Source organism: Diplotaxodon limnothrissa, linkage group LG9 (genome assembly GCF_057381915.1).
Source record: "Diplotaxodon limnothrissa isolate DT_005_m linkage group LG9, D_limnothrissa_male_GT1.1, whole genome shotgun sequence".
Lineage (NCBI taxonomy): Eukaryota > Metazoa > Chordata > Actinopteri > Cichliformes > Cichlidae > Diplotaxodon > Diplotaxodon limnothrissa.
Genome location: NC_140604.1, coordinates 20,689,227 through 20,711,303, shown reverse-complemented (window position 1 = coordinate 20,711,303; position 22,077 = coordinate 20,689,227). Strand labels below are relative to the sequence as shown.

Below are 22,077 nucleotides of genomic sequence, written 5' to 3'. Positions count from 1 at the left end.
ATGTGCTGATTGATCCTAAGCCACAAACCTTCGGCGTCTTGATCGCACCTCTCGATGTTTCACTTTTCACATGTGGGTTTAACAAAGTGGGATCCTTCTTCTGCGTCTAGTTTATTTTGCATGTGACAGAGAGACAGTTGGATTAAAGAGGCTCTCAGATGGTACCGAAGAAAATCAAACGCTGTTCAAACAGGATTATGTAAGAGCAAAATATGCTGAGCAACTGCGTCGTTTAAAGAACTTGACCGTTGAAAAAATAAAACACTCGTATAGACTGCAGGGGTAAAGAACAGAGTTATGAACCTTATGAACAAATATGCTTCATTTCTTAGATTTCTTACAACTTTATATTGACTAAATCTATATTAAATAACCTTTGTGGCAAAGTATGGGGAAACACCAACAAGACTAAACTCATCAGCCACTTTATTAGGTACACCTTGCTATTACTGGGTCTTTTTACCTTCTTAATTCTGCAAACATGCTGCAAATGCTCTTCAGAGATTTTGCTCCATGTTGACATGAAATCATCACACAGATGTTGAAGATTTGCCTGCTGTACCTCCATAATGAGAGTCTCCTGTTCCACCACATCCCAAAGGTGCTCTACTGGACTGAGATCAGGTGACTGTGGAGGCCTTTTGAGTACAGTGAACTCATTGTCACGTTCAAGAAACCAGGAGATGGATATACTGTGGTCATAAAGGGATAGATATGGTGAGCAACAATACTCCCCAGGTGGTACTAAGGGGCTCAAAGTGTGCCAAGAAAATATCCCTCACACATTACACCACCAGCAATGTGAACCACTGATACAAGGCAGGATGGAGCCATGTTTTCATGTTGTTTATGACCATAATATTTGAATGAGACAGCAGAAATCAAGGCACTTCAGACCGTGGAACGCCTTTCCACTCTTCCATTGTCCTATTGTGGTGAGCCCACGTGAATTGTATCCTAAGCTTCCTGTTCTTAGCTTTAAGGAGTGGCTCTAAAAAAGGTCATATTTTGCAAAATGAATATAATGTTGCATTCAGCAGGACTCAAAACCAAAAACTGAGATCATAAAACTCATAAAGAAAATATTTACAGATCAGCTGAGAGGAATGATTGTTTTCCTTTAGGCTTCTTTACTATTAGACTTCATTTTTTATCCCCTGCAGGATGTTTAGAAGAATGGAGATTTAAGCAAGTTCAGAAATGGCTTCATTTTTTAAGACACAAAACCTACGTCCATCATTTATTACAGATTATCTGACACAGCACTTTACAGCGTTTTTTGACATACAAGACAAAATTCATTAGGTGCTAGAAACACTGGAGTAAATAGCAGGACATCTTCAGAGTGATTAGCATGCATCTGCTGAGAACAATGAATATCTGAACTCGATTTTACGACAACCCTTACAACAGTGTTGGATATATTTCAGTCTTGAGCACTGTTGTGGACTGAAAAACAGACCAACATTTTCATCCCTAGAGCCAATCTGACAGCTGGTCTAAAAATAGCACGTTTGCTGTTGGGGATGTTAAACATGCAGAGCTATCAAACAAAGTTGATCAAGCTAAAACCCCTGAAAGCACCATCATTTTGCAGTAGACTGACTGTGTGGAAAACAAAAGATTTTGCCATTATTCTCTCTGTCGTTTTTCGTTTATGGAGCTTTTAGTGCTCCGGACGCCATCAAACGCTCCTAAAAAATCGTTAACCCCTCTTACACAACACATTCGCAGCAGCTTTTAACTTTGATAGAGCTTATGGACCCTTTTACGCCCCTTGTGTCCCTCTTGGTATGGAGGGTGACCATCAGTGGATCAGTGGGTGGAGGTCCAGATTGGAGTGGCATGACTGCAGATGGGGAATGCGAGGAATTCCTCTTGTAAACACCTCACGCTCGGACGGTCCCCACACACTTATCTCCCAGTGCCCATCGCCCCCCTTTAATCATCGTAATGGTTAGTTATTCATTACCATTCTGTTTGAATTTCCTGTGACCTCTGCTTGCTGTGGGCAGGTGGGTCTTCTGCTGCTGCCAAGAACTGAAACCCTTTGTTTACCTGAGGCACCACATGGTATATTATTCATTTTGAACCCCCCCAGCGGGCAAATAGAGCCTGTTCTGATACTACTGTATACAGTATGCTGGATTTCAAATGTCAACACCCTGAAAGAGAGCCGCTTTTTCTTTCCTTTCTTCTTTTTTTATTTCGAAGTCAGGCTGTTTTTCTCGAGCCCCGTCTCCTTCTGGTCCTATGGGAGCACTCTTTAACCGATAGGATCATAACCGGCTCTGGGGTAAACTTTATTTTTCTTCTAGGTTGAATAGAGCCGCTTTTGGTTTCTTTCAGCGTGCCACCTTCCCCTGCAGTTCCTGTTTATGAATCCCCCTCTTGGTTTAATGAAAGTAATTTCCAAAGCAGCTAAGGGGCCTTCGTTAATACTGGATGGCATTTAGAGAACACAGGAAAAGAAACACAGGCGCAAGCTGGCTGGCTTTCCTTCCTTTGCTAAGGTAAAATCCTGTTTTGGCCACTTGCTGTTTTGTCAGACTGGAGGAAGGTGCAAAGTCCATTTAGAACACATAATGTGCAGCATGAGGGGGCCCATGAGGGCTGCATTCCAACTCATAGTGTACCATTCTCTACCAGTCATGAGAGACGCCTGCTTACAAGTACAGGACCAGCTCACACCGTCATAGCCACATTCCCTTAAAACGTTCCCATCAGTTTGACTGCAGTTTGCAAGAGTCAGAAACCAGATGTCCCTTTCCCAGGAAACTCCCTGATAAATTTGTGTGCAGCTCTGGATGTGATTGCTGATATTTTCTGGTTGTTTTTCGGTGTTAATGTTGGCTTTTCCTGACATTTCTGATAAGAAAGTAGCTGTGGATTCTGTTCAGCTCCTGGCCACTGCAAGTTCCTTCTAAAGTTGACAGTAGAAAGGAGTAGAAAGGCGTTGAAATGACCGACACTTTGACCTTCATAATAATACAGGGATCAGAAAGAAGTGGCGGGATTTGTGGGCGGTAACCTGTCATGTAACCTATTGTTTGCAGTTTATGTATTTGAACAAGTTTCTGGAGGCTTTCTACCTTTGAGCAGTTGCATGTGACAGAAACATGAATGACAGAGTAAAAACAGAGAACAGATGGAAAAATGGCTAAATTTACTTCTCAATATTTGGTGTTTTAGCAAAGATTGTACATAAAAGATGTACTGTGACATTACCCATTATAGGCTCTGATTTTAGAGCCCCAATCAGGCCATAACTATTTTGTCTTCTGAGTAAAGATACGGACTGAGAAACAGGGCTGTGCTATATCATATCACTCATAATAACCATTGATAAAGGTTTCATATGACAACATCAACGATGTAGCGATGCCATACGTTTACTTTTTCTTTGTTTTCTGTTTTATTATGTGATAATATTGTGCATCTCCTCATTATGTACAAGGTTAAGCTACTTTAGTTATTGTTAAACTTATGCTGTGTCACTACTACTGCACTACAATGCTGCTGCTGGTACCTTGATAGACTCACACTTACTAAGTAGTCTATCATCAATCACAGTAGCTCACTGTAAAAGAAAAATGTACTTTAATTTGTTTGCAACTATAACTCCATTGATAAAACACCCTTCAGTCCTTTTCCCCCACATAACCATAAAAATCATTATTTCCTTTAAATACCTGGATATAATTTTAAGTCTATATCACCTCCTAGCCAAGAACAGAGCAAACTCAGTGCAGTATTAGCATAAGAATTACTCAAACCCTAAAACCGTACGTTGAATAATCATCTATTTTACTTTAAAAAGAAAGTATATCCTGTTGTGTTAAATAAGATGCCAAACTTGTGATAGCATAAACTCACTGGAAAGGTGTTTCCTGAGGTCTTGATCAAGTGAACACCAGAGGAATTTTCCTGTAAACTTCTAAACAATGACTGCTTTTTGTAACCAGAGTAGTTGCCACTCTATTGGCCAACAGAAATACTGCAGATTTAAGACACTTACTCAATTCAGTTCACAACAGTGATCACTTCTAATATTATAAGACCTGACAATACGAGGCGAAAAGAAAAAAAGAAGAAAGCTCAAATATCTAAACAACTGTTCCCCAAATTGCTCAAAACAACAAACAGTTGATCTACCACAATGCTGTACTAATAATTCAGGTTATATGAAAGTTAACAGATCAATTAATTACCCAGTTTGAGCACTAGATTTGGGATACTGTGACTAAAACTTGAAGTTGTTTTAACATCAACCTCTAACTACAATCAATCGGTTAATTAAGTCCAAAAACGCTGAGAAATAAAAGGTCTCTGAACTCTTGATGCTAAATGAAGCCAAGCTTTAAACTGAGTGACCGCGTGACACGAGTAACTGTCCTTACTTCTAGTTACATTAGACAAATGACAAAAACAGCAGTATTGTGTAAAACTGGTGCCCAAGCATCGTGGACAAAGAATAAATGTCCTCATTAGTGTTAAGTGCTTTGCTCATATGTTTCCTAATACCCATTCATGGTATCACAGCATGTCAGCTCGCTCCGAGGAAGCTGTCAGCCGCAGATGTCAATACCCCTGCTGACCCTGCTCCCTCCCCCCCAAACCATTGCACACATGGCACTGGAGGATTGTCCCGCCAGAACAAATGAGTGGGGGGTTTCTGTGGAGGACGAGCAACCAAACATTCCCGTTACAATGGGGAGAGTGGCCGGCAGGTTCAATTAGCACACACTTTAAACTGTTCTCTATACGAACCCTCTGTTCTTGAACAAAGCTGAACCTTCACACTCCAATGGGGTATTTGGTGATGCAGTTTGTTCTTGGCACTATGGCATTTTAAGAGAGTTTCTTCTATTATCTCCTTTGTTTCTGTCCATGTTGCCTGACAAATAAAGCACTCGGGACAAAGATGATCAGACTGGAAGACTCATGGCTTTTATTGTCTTCACAAACTTTATCCAAGAAAAAAAACTGGACAAATCAGTCTGTACTCTCTTCAAGAACTAAGTGTCACCAAAAGTCCATTGAAACCCTCGAAAGATGTTTTATTAGGTGGTAATGTTCATTCATTTAAGATGATTTTCAAGCCTCTTAAGCCCCCTAAGATCACACTGAATAAAATAAATAAATAAAAACTATTCCTCAATTACATGATGATTCTTCCAGAAAGCAACGCGAGCTCAACTTCTGACGATGGCATTTCCCAGTCTTGATATCAATATTCACATCGTGCAATGCATTATTGATGCTCTGAGCTGATAGGGCATGGATGAGGATATCTTGCAGTGACATGTTCTGCAGCACTGACAGTGATTTGAAGCCCAGACCTTCGTGTCTGTCACCGCTGCTCATAACTGCCCGGAAACCCTGAGCAGATTTCAACAAATCGGACGTTTAACATAATCAATAAGGGAGGTAAGAGCGATCAATAAAACTCGCCGGATGCGCAGAGCAGCTGGAGGGTGATGTGTGTAATCTGAAGTACAGGGATGAAGATGTAGCCGACTTACCTACTGCACAAGGTGCGCCGTAACGTCGGGCAGCCTGCTCGGCGTATCCGAGTGAAATGCAACCCAAAAGCCGCCGTGTCACACTTCACACCATCCGGGCGCACATGTTGCCAGTCCCCGCACAGAAATGTCCGAATCATGAGCTGCAGCGAGAAGCCAGTGGAGCCCAGGCAGCGGACTGCAGGAGCCGACCGTGTCGCTGTGGGTCCCCCGGCCCCTGGGAAGCGGCACTGTGCGTCCAGGCGCTGGACTACAACATGCGCAGGGCGCCACCCTTCGCTGGACCTCTAGACCCCTCTGCGTCCACCTTTCCTCTCTCAGCCCCAACGCCGTAAATAGCGGGACGTGAAGCAACCCCCTCCCAGCCTCAAGGCAGCGTAATCCGCGGCCACGGGTAATGGAACTGTGATCCGTGATCTCCCCTTAATGCTTGATGCGCAATTAAGAGGCGCGCAGGACGCCGGTGCCACCCACCACAGGAGGTTCTCGTGGTGAGCGTACGGACGGGGAATTTTAATGAGGACTGCTGCAGAGTTTTCCTCCCTGATCGCAGGGTCGCGCTGAAATCCCCCGTCCCAACACGAAACCCACAAAGTTAGCATATAGAAAGAGGACCGCGTGACGCAGTGAAACGTCAGTGAAGCTGAACTCTTGGCCAATTGCCAGTCAGCAAAGTGGGACGTTAGTCCACCTCTGTGGGACACCTGTTGATGGAAAACTGTTTCAGACATCCACACTTCCTGGAGCGGGACCTGTGAATATTAATATCGTTGTCGTGTCCAGCTGCAGAGCTCCGGGATTTTTATGAGCTGCAGTGGTTTAAGAAACGATGCGTTAACTCCTGAACAAAGTGTAAAAGAGAGAAAGAAACACTTAAAATCCTGCCTTCATTACTGGTTTAATAGACTTATTAGCAAACATTGCTTTTTAATGATTCTGTTGTTTACAGACAGATAAAATAAGTACATTACAGGCGTGATTTAGCTCTGTGAGAACATTTAGTTAATTAAACCATAACTATTAATTTGATCTAAATTGATACAACACATAAAAACTAATAAATAAGCACTGAAATGTTTCCCATCACTGCTGAAAGTGTGATTCAGTGCAGGACTTATAGTGGCTCTCCACCTATTGAGGGCTATGCAAGCTTGTTCCCACGCTGATTGTTTTTTTTTTTTAAATTTATTTATTTATTAATTGATCGATTACCAAGTAGAAGTAGGTTAAAATTTCGTGTTAATCTCTCAAAAATCTTGAAATTTTGAAATAAAAACCCAAAATTTCCACTTCCACTGGCATTTATCTCCAGCTTGCATGTTCACAAAACTAAGACTCAAAATATGAAAATACAACATTAAATAAAAAGATGTAAGCATTACATAATTTATATATCGCTTCTATATTTAATTTTTATTTTTTAGAGGGGGGGGGGGGGGGGGAGTTGCTTTATCTGCTTTTTTTTTTGCTCTTTTGCCAGATTATGTTTATCATTATCATGTTTTTTTTAAACTTTTGTATTATGTTATTAGTTGTTAAACATCAGTGCAAAGCTACATTATACATGCCTTCCTCATACATTATAATTTAGCTTTGTCATTCTTTTATTAGTTGGGGTTTTTATTTTGGCAGTCTTCATCTTCCATATCCCTGATATTTAAGTCGCATATTGGCTATGCTGGCATAAAATTAACAGCAATATAAATTATACGATAATTTAACCCTTGCCTTTCCTGTAGGAAAAACTGTTCAAGGGTGGACTTGTTCACAGCTCACAGGTATGTGCGGTGTGCAAGAACAGGTCCTTTGCCCTATAATATGCAGCTTAATTAAATACGGTTTGGTTGTTACCATTAAAATTAGTTGGTTGTAAAATTTGAAACTTGCCAAACTTTGTGAGTGACCTTAAGCTGCCCTCTGGGATCTGAGTCATGTTTCCCTCCCTGTCAGGATTCCTCCTCTAATCCCACACTTCTAAATACTGAACCTGTGGGGAGGCGGTCAGCTGGTCCATCTATTACGAGGTTAAACCACTTAACCATCTTATGAGAGAGAACCAAGGCCTCAAACCTCAGCTGGCACGCTGGTATGAAGCAACACATCAGTGTACCAGAGGCCTACATGAACAGCGTAAACAAAATCTAGTGTTTACTAGACTGGAGGGGGGATCGACAGATGATGCAAATGGGCTATAACCAGTGAAGGGCAAGAAACATGTCAATTTGACCAAATTTGTCAGAGACTAAGTTAATAAGCTGCCTTAGGCAGGATGATTTCTCAATAAATACACAGGCAGGTTTTATTTTGCAAAAGAAAGAAAGTTAACAACACACACTTATAACAGGACATTTGGAAAAAAAAAATCATAGAAGGCTTGGTTAACCCCCCCAAAAAAATCCTAAACAATAAGTAAAGTTATTAAATATATAAATGTTAAAACAGCACTTGGGAGACTTGAGTTTACATTCTGCTGCTGAGAAATCAGACCTGAGGCATGCACTGACACACTACTGCCCTCTACAGGCCAGAGAGTAGCATCGCATGCAATTACAAAACGTGACTCAACATTTTCTGCAGACGTTCATCAACTCATCCATCACAAGCAGAGTCTCTCGGTGCAAAAAGCAGCTCCAGGGCGCTCTATGAAAAATGCAGTATTACAATACAGGTGCTACATTTATTTTATTTTCATACAGGTCATAAAAAATAGGGATTTTTTTTTTACAATCATCTTCACATTGTTGAAAATATTTAAGATATGTAACTTCAGTTCACACGGCTCTTTTTCAGCCTGGAGGTCTCTGCTGCTGCTTTACGTTTACGTGACGGTGTGCCTGGAGCTTCTTCAGAGGGAGCTTCAGTCAGGTGGTACAGCTCGATGGGTGGTGTTGGCTCCTTAAGCAAAGATGGGAAAAAAGGCCATTGCTAAAAATCCATCTTTAACATTCAATTTTGTGTGGGCTGCAACATGGAAGACATCAAACGTCTTTCAAGTGAGAAATTCAGCATCAGACTCAGCTGAGAATATATAAATGAAGAGCCCTGCTAACCTGCATGAGATAGTCTGCAATGTATTCTGGCTTCAGGCATGTGACTCCTTGTGAGGTAGCCTCTAAAACATCAACTCTGAAGTCTCCGGGTTTGAGTCGACTGAAGTCTGCAAAAAGATGTGTGGCCTCTTTGTACATGGATGGGGAGGGACCAGGAAGGACCTGCAGAGAAATGACAGACTGTGTGTTTGCTGTGTTTGTGGAAAGAAGTCAAATGAAGCAGACAAACGTAAACCCGCAAACAACACAATTCTTTCCTTCAGCATACTGCTGTGATGGTTATTTACCTCCATCTAAAACAACAGCCCCATCTTCTTAGCTCTTTTTTTTTCTCCTCGCTTTCTTTTGACTCACTAGCTCAGTTTTATCAAGGATTCCAAATTTTACATCACAGACATTTCTAAAGATTATATCAAAAAATAAATATCAACCTACTGAAGCTGTTGCTGTTTTAAGACACTTTTAGGATGCTAATCTATCTTGGCTAAAGACTGCATGCTCCTGGATGTGTCTCAGAAAAGAAAAGCACTGAGAAACCTTCGCCCCGCCAGACTGCAGCAACCGCCTGAATCCCGATTCTCTGCTCTGGTCGATGTTCAGCATGACTGTCCATCCACTGAAGGCGCCCTGAAAAATACAAATGCCTGTTTATAGAACACAAAATGCCTCAGAGCCGTGGTTTTTATTGTGTGTATGAGCCTGCTCGTACCTCGTGTTCAGAGTGACCCTGCAGGCTTTTTCTCCAGCGCATGCCGGCTAACGCTAGTCTCTTTTGTTGGGAGGTGATGGAGGGCAATGCGTCAAGGATGGAGCTATTGCCCCACTCAAACTCCTCCTCCTAGATCACAGATTTGGAGATTTTTGGGGACAAGTCAAGAAAACCTTTTTTGTGGTTTTTATTAGAAGTGACCCGTTCCTTGTCTAGTCTAAAATAACAGCCTAAGATGACGGCTGTGTGGTGATACTTGCATGAAGGACTCTCCTTGAAAGTATTGGTGTTATCCGAGCGCTTATATTCCACATTCCCAGACTTTCTATCATATTTACGTGTGGCAAAGATTGCTCTTCGGATTCTGACCTGAATGAAGAGACCCACAGAGCGGCACGCTTCCAGGTACGAGCGGTGCAGGATCCATTTCCCAGCTGCCATCGCTGCCAGGTACTTCTCATTACGCAGGGGTGTCCCGACGATGATGTGTGTGCAGCTGGGGTCAAAAGACTGCTTATCCAAGACTACACCACCTACAGCAACAGACAGAGACAGAAAACTACACACATGGTACACTTGGCCTGTGCAGGGATTATGGCTGCAACACTGATAACTGAATGGCATGAAAATGCAATATAAATATGAAGTTTATCCTATTCCACTGACTCTATCAGACCCTCTGATAACATGTTTCCAGCACCATGGATATAGTCACCATCTGTGCACCTATTTTAAACTGGTAAACTGGTTTGGATCTCGAAAGGTTGGATCACAGCACATTTTCCATGACCTCACATGTGATCGCTGACCCCAGTGAGTATTTTCATATTCTACAGGTTGGAAAGAGAAGATGTGCAACTCAAAAACGGTGGAAACAGACTGGTCTTTCAGCATTTATGGCTGATGAAGTAAATGCAACATTATCAGTGTAGCAGACATTGGTTGAATGCAACTTTTTGTTTGGTTGAAACAGGTTTAGTTTTGGATTACGGTTTGCCAATAATTAGTGAAGATTAAACTCATGTGTAAGAGGACTGAGAATGCTTTACTGTTAGTAAATGACCTCACAGAGACAGCCAAACAAACACGTCTTGTAGGGGAAATGCTGGTAACGAAGTGAACTTTTAGCCAATATATGACAACCGTTTATTCTAACAACCTCAAACTCAACGCTGCACTTATTTCAGTTCCCAGCAATACACCCACCAAGTTTAAAGCCTAGCAGATGAACGGCTGTCAAGCTATTAAGCTAGTAAGATGCGCTGAGGCAGAAATACAGTGTGAAAGTTTTAATAATGATATAACTTGTCATGACCAGTGAAGATCTGAGTCATGCTTTTTTTGACAGAGGAAACAGTGCTGGAGGAACTACTTCCATATCCTGGAGGCAGATCCTCAGTTATAGTCATCAGGGATTAGCTCCTCTGACTTCCAGCCTCTGATGTGCTGCCTTTTGTACTGCAGCACGATGAAACAGCGTTAGATCGCTAATTAGATGGGAGACTCACCAAGCTCCTCTATGAGGTGACTGTAATCAATGCGCTCCTGGGGGCTGAGGGAGGACAGCTGAAATCTGGGAGGTTGTTTTTCTTCCTTCTTCTCCTGAGAAAAATAAACAACCTTTTAGCACTAGTACTTTGCTTGAAAGAGACGTACAGATTGTACACTGCGCAGTACAAATGATCAGTTCATTATTATGTAACTGAATAAGCACCAGCATGCAGCTGTTTGCGTAACGCAGGAAAGTGGAGAGAAGTGTTACACAATGCTGAGCAATTAAATTTCATTTAGACCAGATTAAAGCTTCACGTGTTGTTGTCAGTGCAAATTTCGAACCCTTCACCTGTGGTTCTGGTGCTACTGCGGGGTTGGCGAGAGGAAAAGCAATGCTGGGAGCTTTAGGAGTGAGGACGTCATTCTCTGGCTCCTCGGGAGGAGGCGTCAGGACTTTCTTGTTCATGTGCTGCTCAATGACATCACAAGCAGCTGCGGGAGCGACAACGGTGAAATGTTACCAACATATCAGAAACAGTGTTTCCCTATTATATGCATACACAGACTTTAAATAGACCTGAGACTAACTTGAGAGCTCTATACTAAGATGCACCACTTCTTCACCGTATCGCTACATCCTCCCAAAGCTTAGACCTTTCATTTTCATTTGCATGATTCACAGTTCAAAATCTTCTTTATCTGTCCAGGTAGGTGTAAACCCCTCTATGCATTAATTTAGCCCATTGTACGCTTTCAGACAGTTGGTGCAGCTGGATCCTCATTTCTTACCCATCTCTACCAGCTCTGAGTCCGTCATGGAGTCCCTTAGCTGTGGTCCGCTGTCTGCAGTTGGAGGAGGAGCGAGGGGCTCAGAGTGCTGCGATGGGCTTCCAGGCCACTGTAAATTATCAGCGAGCTTGGCCCTCTCTTCTCTGGCTGTGGGGTCATCCCAAACTATCTGTTCACTCTGGGATGGCTCTGTGTTCATGTCCATAGCCGCTTCTCGAGGAACCCTGAAATCACAACAGAGCAGTCAGCTATGTGAAGCCAAAAGAATACCATCTATGGTATTTATATGGTTTAGATCCTGAATTTAACACAAAAGGACTTTTCAAAGCTCAACGCGCCCCTACTGCTAACATAGTTCTGTAGGTAAAATGATGATATTTACTATTTCTTCTGCTGTCACCACAGCTCTGTACCCAAACATGCATACAGCACCTTCCACTTTTTTTTTTAAAACAAATAAAAAAGCACTTTAAATTTTTTATAGTGGACTCTGCAAAACGCCCTGAGCTGCTGCCAGATTCCTTAAGAGATTCAAGCTTCTTTTAGTTTTAACATAAGCAGCTTCTTTCATACCTCAGAGCTTCTAGAGTCCGTCTATTACCGCTCCGTCCAACTCTGCTCCCTTCGGGTGTGTGGGGGCCCAAGTCTGCCCCTCCGGATCCCATCCTAGCGAGCCTGACTGAGGTACGCCTCCCTGTCGTCAGTTTAGTGGCTGACATGATCTCCTGCAGTTGTCTTTGCAGGTTCTCTCTCATCTCTAGCGTTTCTAAAATATCAGGATAGCAAAAAATATGTAAAACCTCATATACAACCATGTATACTGAAGACCTTTTACTTCTGTGACAGGCTTGGTTTGTCAGGATTACTCCAGAAGTTATGGACAGATTTGCAGATTGGTGGTGAGCCTTGAGAGTCTTAGACTCGTTTCAAGTACATGCAGAAGCTCAGTGGATTTAATTACCAGCAACAGAAAAGACACTCACCCCTCCTTTCTGTGCTATCATTCATCTCTTCTTGGTCTGTGCTTCCATCACTCACACGGCGTTGGGTTGCAGCTTCTTGTGTGGGATTGTGCACAAACTGCGACAAAGAAAACTAAAGATCAATTAAACAGGAAAAGAAAGATAATTGTGACATCCCAGCATTAATTGAACAATACATCCTGATTTTCCTGAGAAATTCCATCCTAAACCAACACAGGTCCCCCACTAACTCTGACTTTCAAATCAGACCCACCTCGTCTTCCTTCGTCTCCCTGATGTCTTTGCGTTGTGTTCGTGTTACAGGTGGTGACCTCTGAGAGTTGCTGGGCACCTGGCTCAGGTTTAAACTCATCTTAGGGTTGTAGGTGAAAGGATAGAGAGACTCCGGGACGTGCCTTTGCTCATCAGCGCACTGCACAGGATGAAAACAGACACGTTACTGCACACAGTATTTATCTACACACCAAAACGTAACTAAATAAAACAATTATGAGGAGACACACCACTGAAACGACGATGCCTCTGAATTTACACATCAAAGACGTTTTTCATTTAGTATTCTGCTTTTGTTGATGAGATGCTAATTGCTTCCCCCGGGTGAAATGTTGCAGGAGAATACAAATAATACCCAAATGAAATCAATTGCATCTTAATGCAGCTTTGTGAATCTTTATGAAGACGTAATTTCTCTAAATGCTTGTTTAAGCAAAGGAAACAGAAGCATGTGGCTTGAACCTTTTATAGGCATGGTTTATGTGCTCAGGTTGAAAGAAACTAAAGACTGAATTGTTTCCTAACATGTGTGTGTTAATTTTCTGCAGATCAGCTGATGCCTGCCTCTTACCCACTAAATACTGGGATGGGCTTCAACAGTGTACTGTGTTTTACACTACCTTATATCACTTCAAATAACACGAACACAGCATCACTTTCACACAGCAGACTTAATCAGCTGTCACAAATGATTAGAAATCAGTGAGAAAACGCTACACTACTGGGAAACCCACCGCCTGCAACCAGTACTGGGAGACCACATGGAGCCCTCTCTCCTTCACTCCTCTGTATTCCCGGGTGTTGTCCCCCACACGGCCCTGGTAAATGTAGTGTGTTACTGTATCGTCACAAGCCCACCTGAAAAGAAGTTAGCAAAGATATGTTTGTACCGTTTGCATCATATTTGCAAAAAATAAAATCAATTGATAAAGTGTTACTTTCCAGGACTTTCTTACAACATTGATGGGTTACTTTTTGATAATTCGTGATCAGTAAGCAAAACATTTCACCCATTCTTTGTACAGGTGTCATGATGATTTAGAAGCAGTATACTTGGACTTTGGCCTTAATCCTTATGTAAGCCCAGTTTATGGAACTGATTTATTGCTCAGACTTGAAGGAAATCAAAGTGAAAAACTGTCATTTCTAAAAGTCATATGATGAAAAAATAAGAACAAACAGGTAAAACCAAACATTAATTCTCATTCTGTGGTTTTAAAATGCTGACACTGGGAAAGCATGCTTAGCTCGAAATAGAGGGAGAGTGGCGACAGATAGAACCAGGATTTGAAAGGTTTAAAAAAATGAAATACAATAAAAATCTCTTAAGTAAAGTTTACAAACCTGAAGTCGGCTCCAAGCGAGGCAGCGATGGCGTTTAGTTCACTCTGCATTTTGCTCAGTTTCTTTCCCACGCAGACCACAACACCATTCAGGGGCCCGGCTTCTTTTCGTGGACTCTAACACGCAAACACCATATTGTTTTTGTCTGTCTTTCTTTTGAGTTGTTATGTTTGTGACTGGGAAATAAAAACCTGTGTGTACTTCAATCTAACACTGATAATCGCTAAGATGTGCTGTGGCTCTGTAACCACCAGGCTCTAACACATTTGTATAGCAGTACTAGTGTTTACCTCCTTCTCAGCTGTCTTTGCAAGCTGGGGACTGGCAGAGACTGCTTGCATCTCTGAGACATTATTGCGGGTGCTATTAGCCAGCGCTACTTTCAGGTTCCTGTTGATGACATCAGTGAGTGGAGTCTCAATCCTCTTCCCTGGTTTCGATGCCCCACCCGGAGTTTCCATAGCTCCAAGTGCATCCTAAATAATATAAATACACATATTTAGAGAAACATTAATCAAATATCAGCAAACATGAAATGCCAGAAGTGTAAGCTGCTCAGTGAATCCCAACCTTGACATTAAAAGAGGGTCTGAAGAGCTGGTCTCGGTTGAGGAAACGAGAAGGGGTGTCCAGCTGCAGGGAGGCCTCGTTCTGTAGTGGGTTCCTTCTGCCACCCTCCTGGTTTTGTTTTGGGGTGCTGATGTCCTCTTTGGGCTTCATCTCATCCAAAACAGATCGGAACACTTTGCTCTGAAAGCGGCCTAAATCCAGAGGAGTGACAGCCTTACCGCTCCGGGGACCCAACAAAGGGATTTCTGGAGAGGAACGAGCCGCTGGAGGCATAATCTGTTTCTGCGAACCACCTACAAAACTCTCTTCATCCCTCTCTGTGGAAGAACAAAATAAAAACAGCCAGTCTCATTAATAAGCAATGACACACTAGACAAACTTGAGTCTACAATTACATTTAATAACATAATGAATTTAATAAATTAAGCGAACTGGAACTAAAACTAAACTAAAATTAAAAACCAATAAAAACTAAACTATCGTTCTTATAAAGACCCATCCCGAGCCAGGAAAATCTCTGGTGGTAGTCATTAGCAATCAGGTCAAACTGGTGCTACAAATGAATGCCTCTTAAAACTCCAGCCAAACTCCATCATACGGTTTAATTTAATGTAATTTATATCGTGTGTTGAGAATTACAGATCATAAAACAGATCTAGCAAAGTTAGTTATCTAACCTGGTGAGGGTGGCAGATCAACTAAAAATCTTCCCTCCTCTGCTCTCTTCCCAGTTCGAGCAGACTCTAGTATCCAGTGCATGGTAACAGCAGGAAGCCCCCACTTCTTTGCTGCCTGGTACTTTGTGCCCTCGGGGCTCTGCAGCACCAGATGCGTGCTGGCCAGCATGCCTTTCTTCTGGTTGCCCAGGCGCACAAAATAATCCTGGACGCTGCAGCAAGGAGACACAAAACAAATTTAAAGATTTAACACACATATCTCCTAATGAGCAGCAAGACTGGGCTATAAAGTATGCAGCAGAGCAAGTGAATTTAAGTTACAGCAATGCACACAGGCCAGGGCAGCTTCTTCTTTTATTAAACAGCTGTATCATCCTACTGCTCAGGAGCACATACAGATAGAAAAATGTACAGAAAACAGAAATTCATCCTCATTACTGCTCTGAACACAAAGCAACTGGCTTCACATTGAGTGTTCATGCATAATAATGAATGCAAATACCAGCTAATTTAAAAGTTTAATCAAACGTTCCTGCAGTAGTTAATGTTTATGGATATTATGCCTAAACATAACGACTGGTGCATGTAAGGTAGTCATACTCGGCTCCAAGGTGCTTGGCAAGCTCCACCAAAGACTCCCTCTCTGCTCCGGTGAACTGGCTGACAGAGAGGACGCAATCTTTGAGAGGAAACTGTCCGTCCATCACTGGGACAGGAGTGAACAAAGGGTGGGAGGACAGCTGCAGGACACACTCCTTCTCCACACACATGACCTGAGGTTTAATGAGAGAAATAGGTCAATCAAAAGCATAAGGCACTCTCATAACATGGAGCACTATTAACAAACTTACCAGCCAGGTATCAGTGACCACCTCTTCCACTGTGGCCTCCACTGAGCACCCCAAGAGAGGGACCACAGCATAGTCTGCAACAACCCGGGAGCGGCCCATCAGCACTTTGCCTCCATGTTCTGTCACCAGCAGAGAGAGCTGTGCCTCTGCCTCCGTACCAAACCCCACAAGAAGGAAACGTTTCCCGAAAAACAGTCCTGCCTCGCTGGCTTCCTGCAGGGTGGATTCTGTCCCATTAGTGCGGTTTGGTACCCAGGATTCAGGTTGGAGCTCTGCAGTTGTACTAATGGACTTCCTGCTTTTACTCTCTGCTGGTGGTGGAGGCGGCATATCAACTGGAACACAAACAGATATGAGCAGCTGTACCAATATGTAAAACTAACCTAAGTCTGAATCTTATTCATTCAGCTGTCTTATACAGACTCTTGATCCCATACGAACACCGTCAGCAACAGATACTTACTCACTGTAGGGTCATCATCCATGTACTGTGACAGTAGATCCTCGTCTGCTTTCTTTCTCCCCGGAGTGCTCGGGCTGCCAGCAGGTGGACCAGTTGAGATCCGGGATTTGGGAGTGTGGTAACCCGGCACCACTACATCAGCTGGAGCAGGAGGCAGACAGTCAGGGTGGAGGTAGCTGGCTTCTGGGAGCAGAGTGCCCTTTGAGAAGCTGTCTATTAGCCACTTTACTGTTACTACATGGGGCCTGTGAATTACAGAGAGAACATAAATTATATATTAACCACATTATGTCTTAATTAGAGATGGCACGATACCACTTTTTTATGTCCGATACCGATATCATAAATTTGGATATCTGCCGATACCGATATGAATCCGATATAATGTTTTTTAATCAACAAAACTGTTTTTTAAATATTTTGCTGCATTTTGTATAAGTTCATACTCAAGTTTAAAACAACAACTACACTAAAGCTATTCTGTTATACCTATATGCAAAAAAAAAATATTTCATAGTACAGCAATACTGATCAATCTAATAAACTCAAACCTGCACCATCCTCCCTATTCTGGTATTTTAAAGAGTACTTAGCATAAATATTAAGCAACCTAACTAATAGGGTTCCAACTCCCAGCAACAACAAAAATAAAAAAATAAAAAAATAGGGAACCACCCCTCACGCTCCACCTCATGATGCTTAATCGACGTAATCAACCTTAATTTGATGCAGTGTGAAAAAAAAAATGCACAGAAATCAATTATTTTTCAAGAAATATTAAATAGATTCAACATCTTTCTTCAACAAAATTGCAGACTGCACAGATGGTACCTTCCCAAAGGAAAAAGTACTATAGCTTACTAGGGTATATATATTAGACTTAACAGTTACTATATACAATAATGGACTTCTATACATTTTACATCAGATTAAAACTTTGGGTGTAAGATTCAGATAAATATTAAATAATTAAAAGCTCGACATTTTAAATGAGAATAAGAAAGAAAATTATGTCTTTGTGCCCCCTTTTCCCTGTTAATGCCCTATCGGCCCCCCTGGCTAAACTTTGCTAGATCCGCCCCTGCACAGTTACCAGCCGTCAGCTACGTAGAAAAAGATCCTGGAGTAGAAAGTAATATTAAATAAATTCTAACAACAGCTGATCAAGCTTAAACGTGCTGCTGTTGTTCAGCCGCTGGTTTCCTCTTTCTGGTGCAAAGTGGGCCAAAAACAAACAAGAGACACGGACTTGCGACAGAAAAGCCGATCAGCTGATCATTAAGCAGTTTCATGATTGAAGTAGCAGCCGGAGAGCGAGAGGCAGTCGCTAGTTAAGCTTAACGCAGGAATGCTTTACAAACATTCAGAGATGGACTTACACACTTGCTTTACTTCTCTCGGGGTAACTTTGTCAGAGATGAAATGCCGGGTTGCTAGCGAAGCTCCACATGCTATCCAGACCACCGACAGGTCCCGCATGCCACAGCCGCTCTATCACGTGATGCATACTGCTCCGACGTGCTAACGTTCTGAGGTGAGTTACGGCGTGTTGCAAGTTTTGTGAGGTGCTTTCGTGATATTTAATGGATCGGATTACATTTTTTATTTTTCTCCGATATCCGATCCAGTAATTTAGGTCAGTATCGGACCGATACCGATACGTAATATCGGATCGGTCCATCTCTAGTCTTAATCCTTGCCTTTCTTTTTTCATATTTGTGTTTTTAATTTTTTTGAGAATGCTGACATCCAAAAAGCTGGGATGTAGTTGAAGATTTAAGACCCTGTTCTAATGGTCATCAAACCACATTTTTATTGACCTATGATGACAAAACTTGTCATTAAGGGTACAGGGAAGCTCATTAAATGTCATCTTTATGGGAGAAAGATTTAAAGGCTACATTGAAAAAGTGTGTGTGGAAATGTTAGACAGATAAAATATAAACTTTTTTTTTTTAAGTTTCAATTTTACCTGGATGATTGAGCATGCATCAAGACTTTTTTTTCCAACATTCTGTGTTTAAGAGCTGAGACGACCGACTATTTTAAAGACAAATGTTTCAGATTCTTGTTTAATATAAGATTTTAGCTCTTCAATGGTTACTTTGACTTACTTTTTGTATTATAATGAGTCAGTGGGTGATGGACCCATTTGCATCTGGACTTTTTTACTATAAAGCTGCTGTTTCAATACATGCAGAAAGGATATTAAAGTGGGCAAAAAGCGGCCACGATAGAGCTTTCACTCCTGGATCAAAGCACGCAATTCTCCCTGTTGCTGAATTCTGTTGAGAATTGGATAAACCTAGAATCTCCATTTCTCAGTGTGTAATAGCCTTTAGTCTAAATTATTTTGCAGTCCAACCAAACATATTTTGGTATGAAAGGAAACATTAGAATCTCCAAGTTATTGTATTAATACAGAGGATATAAATATCATGAAGGTTATTAAAGCTCTTTAGTTCAGACCTGTGAGTTGCTTTGGAAAGAAAATTATTGAGGTCCTGGTCCAGCTCGCCCATGACCACATGAGAGAGCTCCTCACTGGGTTGGTTGAAGCGCAGACCTCCTGCAGCATTTACAAGACGCCGTAACTTCTCCAGTTTATTCCCTGGCAGGCCACACAGATACAGCTGTGTGACATTTAACACAAAATGACAGAAAGCCTCAAGTTTATCATTTATAGACTCAACTAACTCCTACTACAGAATTGAAAGAGGAAATACATAAAATCTCTATAAAAAGAAAACTGCAGACCATCTACTTACCTTACAGCCATCCAATAAATCATCAGCAGGGCACACAGTAAGATCCAGACTCTCTATGGGGTCTGGAGCTTCCAGGTGGCTGACAGTGCTGTTATTGGTGAGAGCCGTGTCGTTTATTGTTCTGCTAGTGTTCACAGAAATGTTGCTCAAGCCCAACAGTGACGGACCCTCTGGAAATGAAAAACATAACTCTTCAATCATTAAAGACAAACAGGTTCTGAATTACTGTGGAAAACCTTTATCATCTTATCAAATGCGACTCACCATCCTTCTTGCTGGTAGCAGTAGGTGTGGAAGTGTGTGGTCGAGTGGTTTTTGAAGCATTGCGCTCCACAGTGTACCTGCTCTCATCTTGACAGTAGCCCTTCTCTATGCTGTCAAAGAGCCAGTGCAAAGACACGCAATACACATTCCACTTCCGAGCACACTCGTACTTCTGACCTAGAACCAAGTACGATCGATGACAATCAATGACGCACAAATGATGGCATTACATCATTTTTTTAAAAAATACTGGTGACTTACCTGTTGGTTCATTAACAATGAGGTGTGTACACTCATTCATTTTGAGCTGACCGGTGTAGTTGGCCCCATGCTGCTCACAAAGTCTTTGTACTTCTTTGCGTTCTGTGCTGGACAGACCTGTCACACAAACACTACAGCCACGCAGCACAGGGCAAAGGTAGTCCTCTAAGGGCAGGTCTGTATATCTGAAAAGACTGGAAAAGCAGTACAGAGACACCATTCATGTTTTTGTAAATGTACAGTGATTTAAAATGTGAATTTGTATCAAACAGGAAACACAAGTCTTCATTTAATAGATGTAGCCATGTAAATCACAGTACATACCTATCCTGTGATTTCTCCCAGCAGGCTTTAACCCACGTAGGCAACAGGATGGGTTTACTGAGGCTGGCTGCTACCAGGTACTTTTTACTGCCCACCTCTTCTGCAATCAGGTGTGTAACAGATACGTTTAGATCCGAATAGGCCCATCCACCCATGAGCTGCACCAGATCCATCAGCTCTTCCTGGAGTGTGAGAGAAGGTATGGACATAAACATGTCTCAGTGCTTCATATTTTATTAAAATGTATATAGCAGATCTCTTACCCGTATTGCTCTGTCCATACTGGTGCAGCAAATGGTGACATCAGCCATGGCCATGTTATAGACAGGCTTCTCTGCTTTGGGGACACAACGCTGTTGCTGCAGGCAGTACAACACCACCAGTGGACTCACTATTCTGCAACCAAGCTGCACAAGAAATAAAAAAAACAAAACAAGAGTCAATCTCTGATAGAGCCTCAGGAGTGACATTTCACTGTTTAAAAGTGTAGAGTTCAACCTTCTTGCAGTGAAGAAAGGCTGGAGATGTAAAACTGGTGAACACAAACAGAGACTTGTCCTTCTTATCCATGCGCAAAACATCATCTTCTGTGATGGTTTTCAAATATTTTTCAGATTGCAGCTCCAAAATGGCCTGAATAAACCGGAGACAAACATGATTACCAATTTGTAAAACAAAGAGACAGTAAACACTAGAAGAAAGACTGGACCAGGCAGTAGAGCTTACCTCATAAGCTTTGGCAGCACAGTCTTTTTTTGATCCTTCACTTTCCACAAACTTCACAATGAAGGCTACTTTTTCTGCCTTAGACATGGTGACCCTGTACCAGCGACAAGACCTGGCATTTATTATAATGGCTGTGGCTGGCCTTAGCAGTAGCATCCAAATATAAAATGATCACCTACAAAGATTAAGTTATGACTAAGCACCTTAAGCACCGCCATACATTCAACACAAGCCTGCTATTAGCTTAAAATAATAACTTACTAGTTACTTACCTTTAATAGAAGAGCTCAAGAGCGCCAGTAAAGACAGTCTGTGTATTCCGACGGGAATCAGTATAAACTCTGATTAGTCATATGAAGCTAGTTTTACCTTAGTGCGGCTTGTCAGCGAGTTGACGCTTGTGAAGTCTGTTGTCACTTTTTAGAAAGCCTACACTGACTTTATGTTAGCTGCGCAACATAAACTTGCGAGCTAACGTTCAAACCTGCATGTAGCTCAGTTACAACATAAAAACATCCAAAAACTACCACTGCTCATGTTATCGTAAACCAACAGTCCCGAGATATGGGTTTAACTAACTGACATACATTTTAAAACAATTTAATCGTAATAGTTTAGATATATAAATTGTGATCTTTGTTGATAGTGTTCGCGCCTTTGGCGCAACTTCCGGCGTTACCTGCTAATCTGACCGACTGGAGTGAACGTTTCAAAGGTTCCGCTACAGACATTAGAAAGCGAATTGGGGGTGATAAACTATATATTAATGTTTTAAAAATTAGAAACTTGAAAACTTCACTGAAGGGACCGTGTTTTTTTTTTTAAATTCTGACATAAATATATTAAAACCGTTTTCATTTTTAGCACATTTTCCCTATTCACATTGCCCTCAATGGCAGCTGTATTGACAATTTTTATGAATTTCCTTGACTTACGGTCAGGCTTATGAGGTGAGACCTAGTCCCTAATTCATGGCATCTATGTAGCTGGTGTAATCCACTATAAA

The 22,077-nt window shown here is 41.8% G+C and overlaps 2 protein-coding genes across 2 annotated transcripts in view; both read right to left on the bottom strand.

The window, feature by feature from the left end:
- tmem108 (transmembrane protein 108) overlaps positions 1-6,098 on the bottom strand; it is a 57,948-nt gene extending 51,850 nt beyond the window's left edge. The window contains exon 1 of the mRNA XM_085362113.1: positions 5,526-6,098. The gene's annotated coding sequence lies outside the window, so the exon portion shown is untranslated. The remainder of the gene's footprint in view (positions 1-5,525) is intronic.
- Positions 6,099-7,917: 1,819 nt separating this feature from the next.
- On the bottom strand, positions 7,918-21,623 carry topbp1 (DNA topoisomerase II binding protein 1). Its single transcript, XM_085362112.1, has 28 exons — positions 21,344-21,623; positions 21,072-21,165; positions 20,844-20,978; positions 20,609-20,752; positions 20,346-20,527; positions 20,022-20,215; positions 19,761-19,937; positions 19,497-19,666; positions 19,198-19,361; positions 16,729-16,973; positions 16,266-16,600; positions 16,015-16,187; positions 15,415-15,626; positions 14,738-15,054; positions 14,458-14,643; positions 14,168-14,283; positions 13,558-13,681; positions 12,804-12,962; positions 12,551-12,647; positions 12,141-12,333; positions 11,568-11,791; positions 11,128-11,270; positions 10,793-10,886; positions 9,654-9,817; positions 9,285-9,413; positions 9,113-9,202; positions 8,576-8,737; positions 7,918-8,420 (listed from the first exon to the last, which is right to left on the bottom strand). Exons 2-28 carry the CDS (start codon positions 21,156-21,158, stop codon positions 8,292-8,294), a joined length of 4,545 nt encoding a protein of 1,514 aa, XP_085218238.1. The 5' UTR covers positions 21,159-21,165; positions 21,344-21,623; the 3' UTR covers positions 7,918-8,291.
- Between the last annotated feature and the right edge of the window lie 454 nt (positions 21,624-22,077).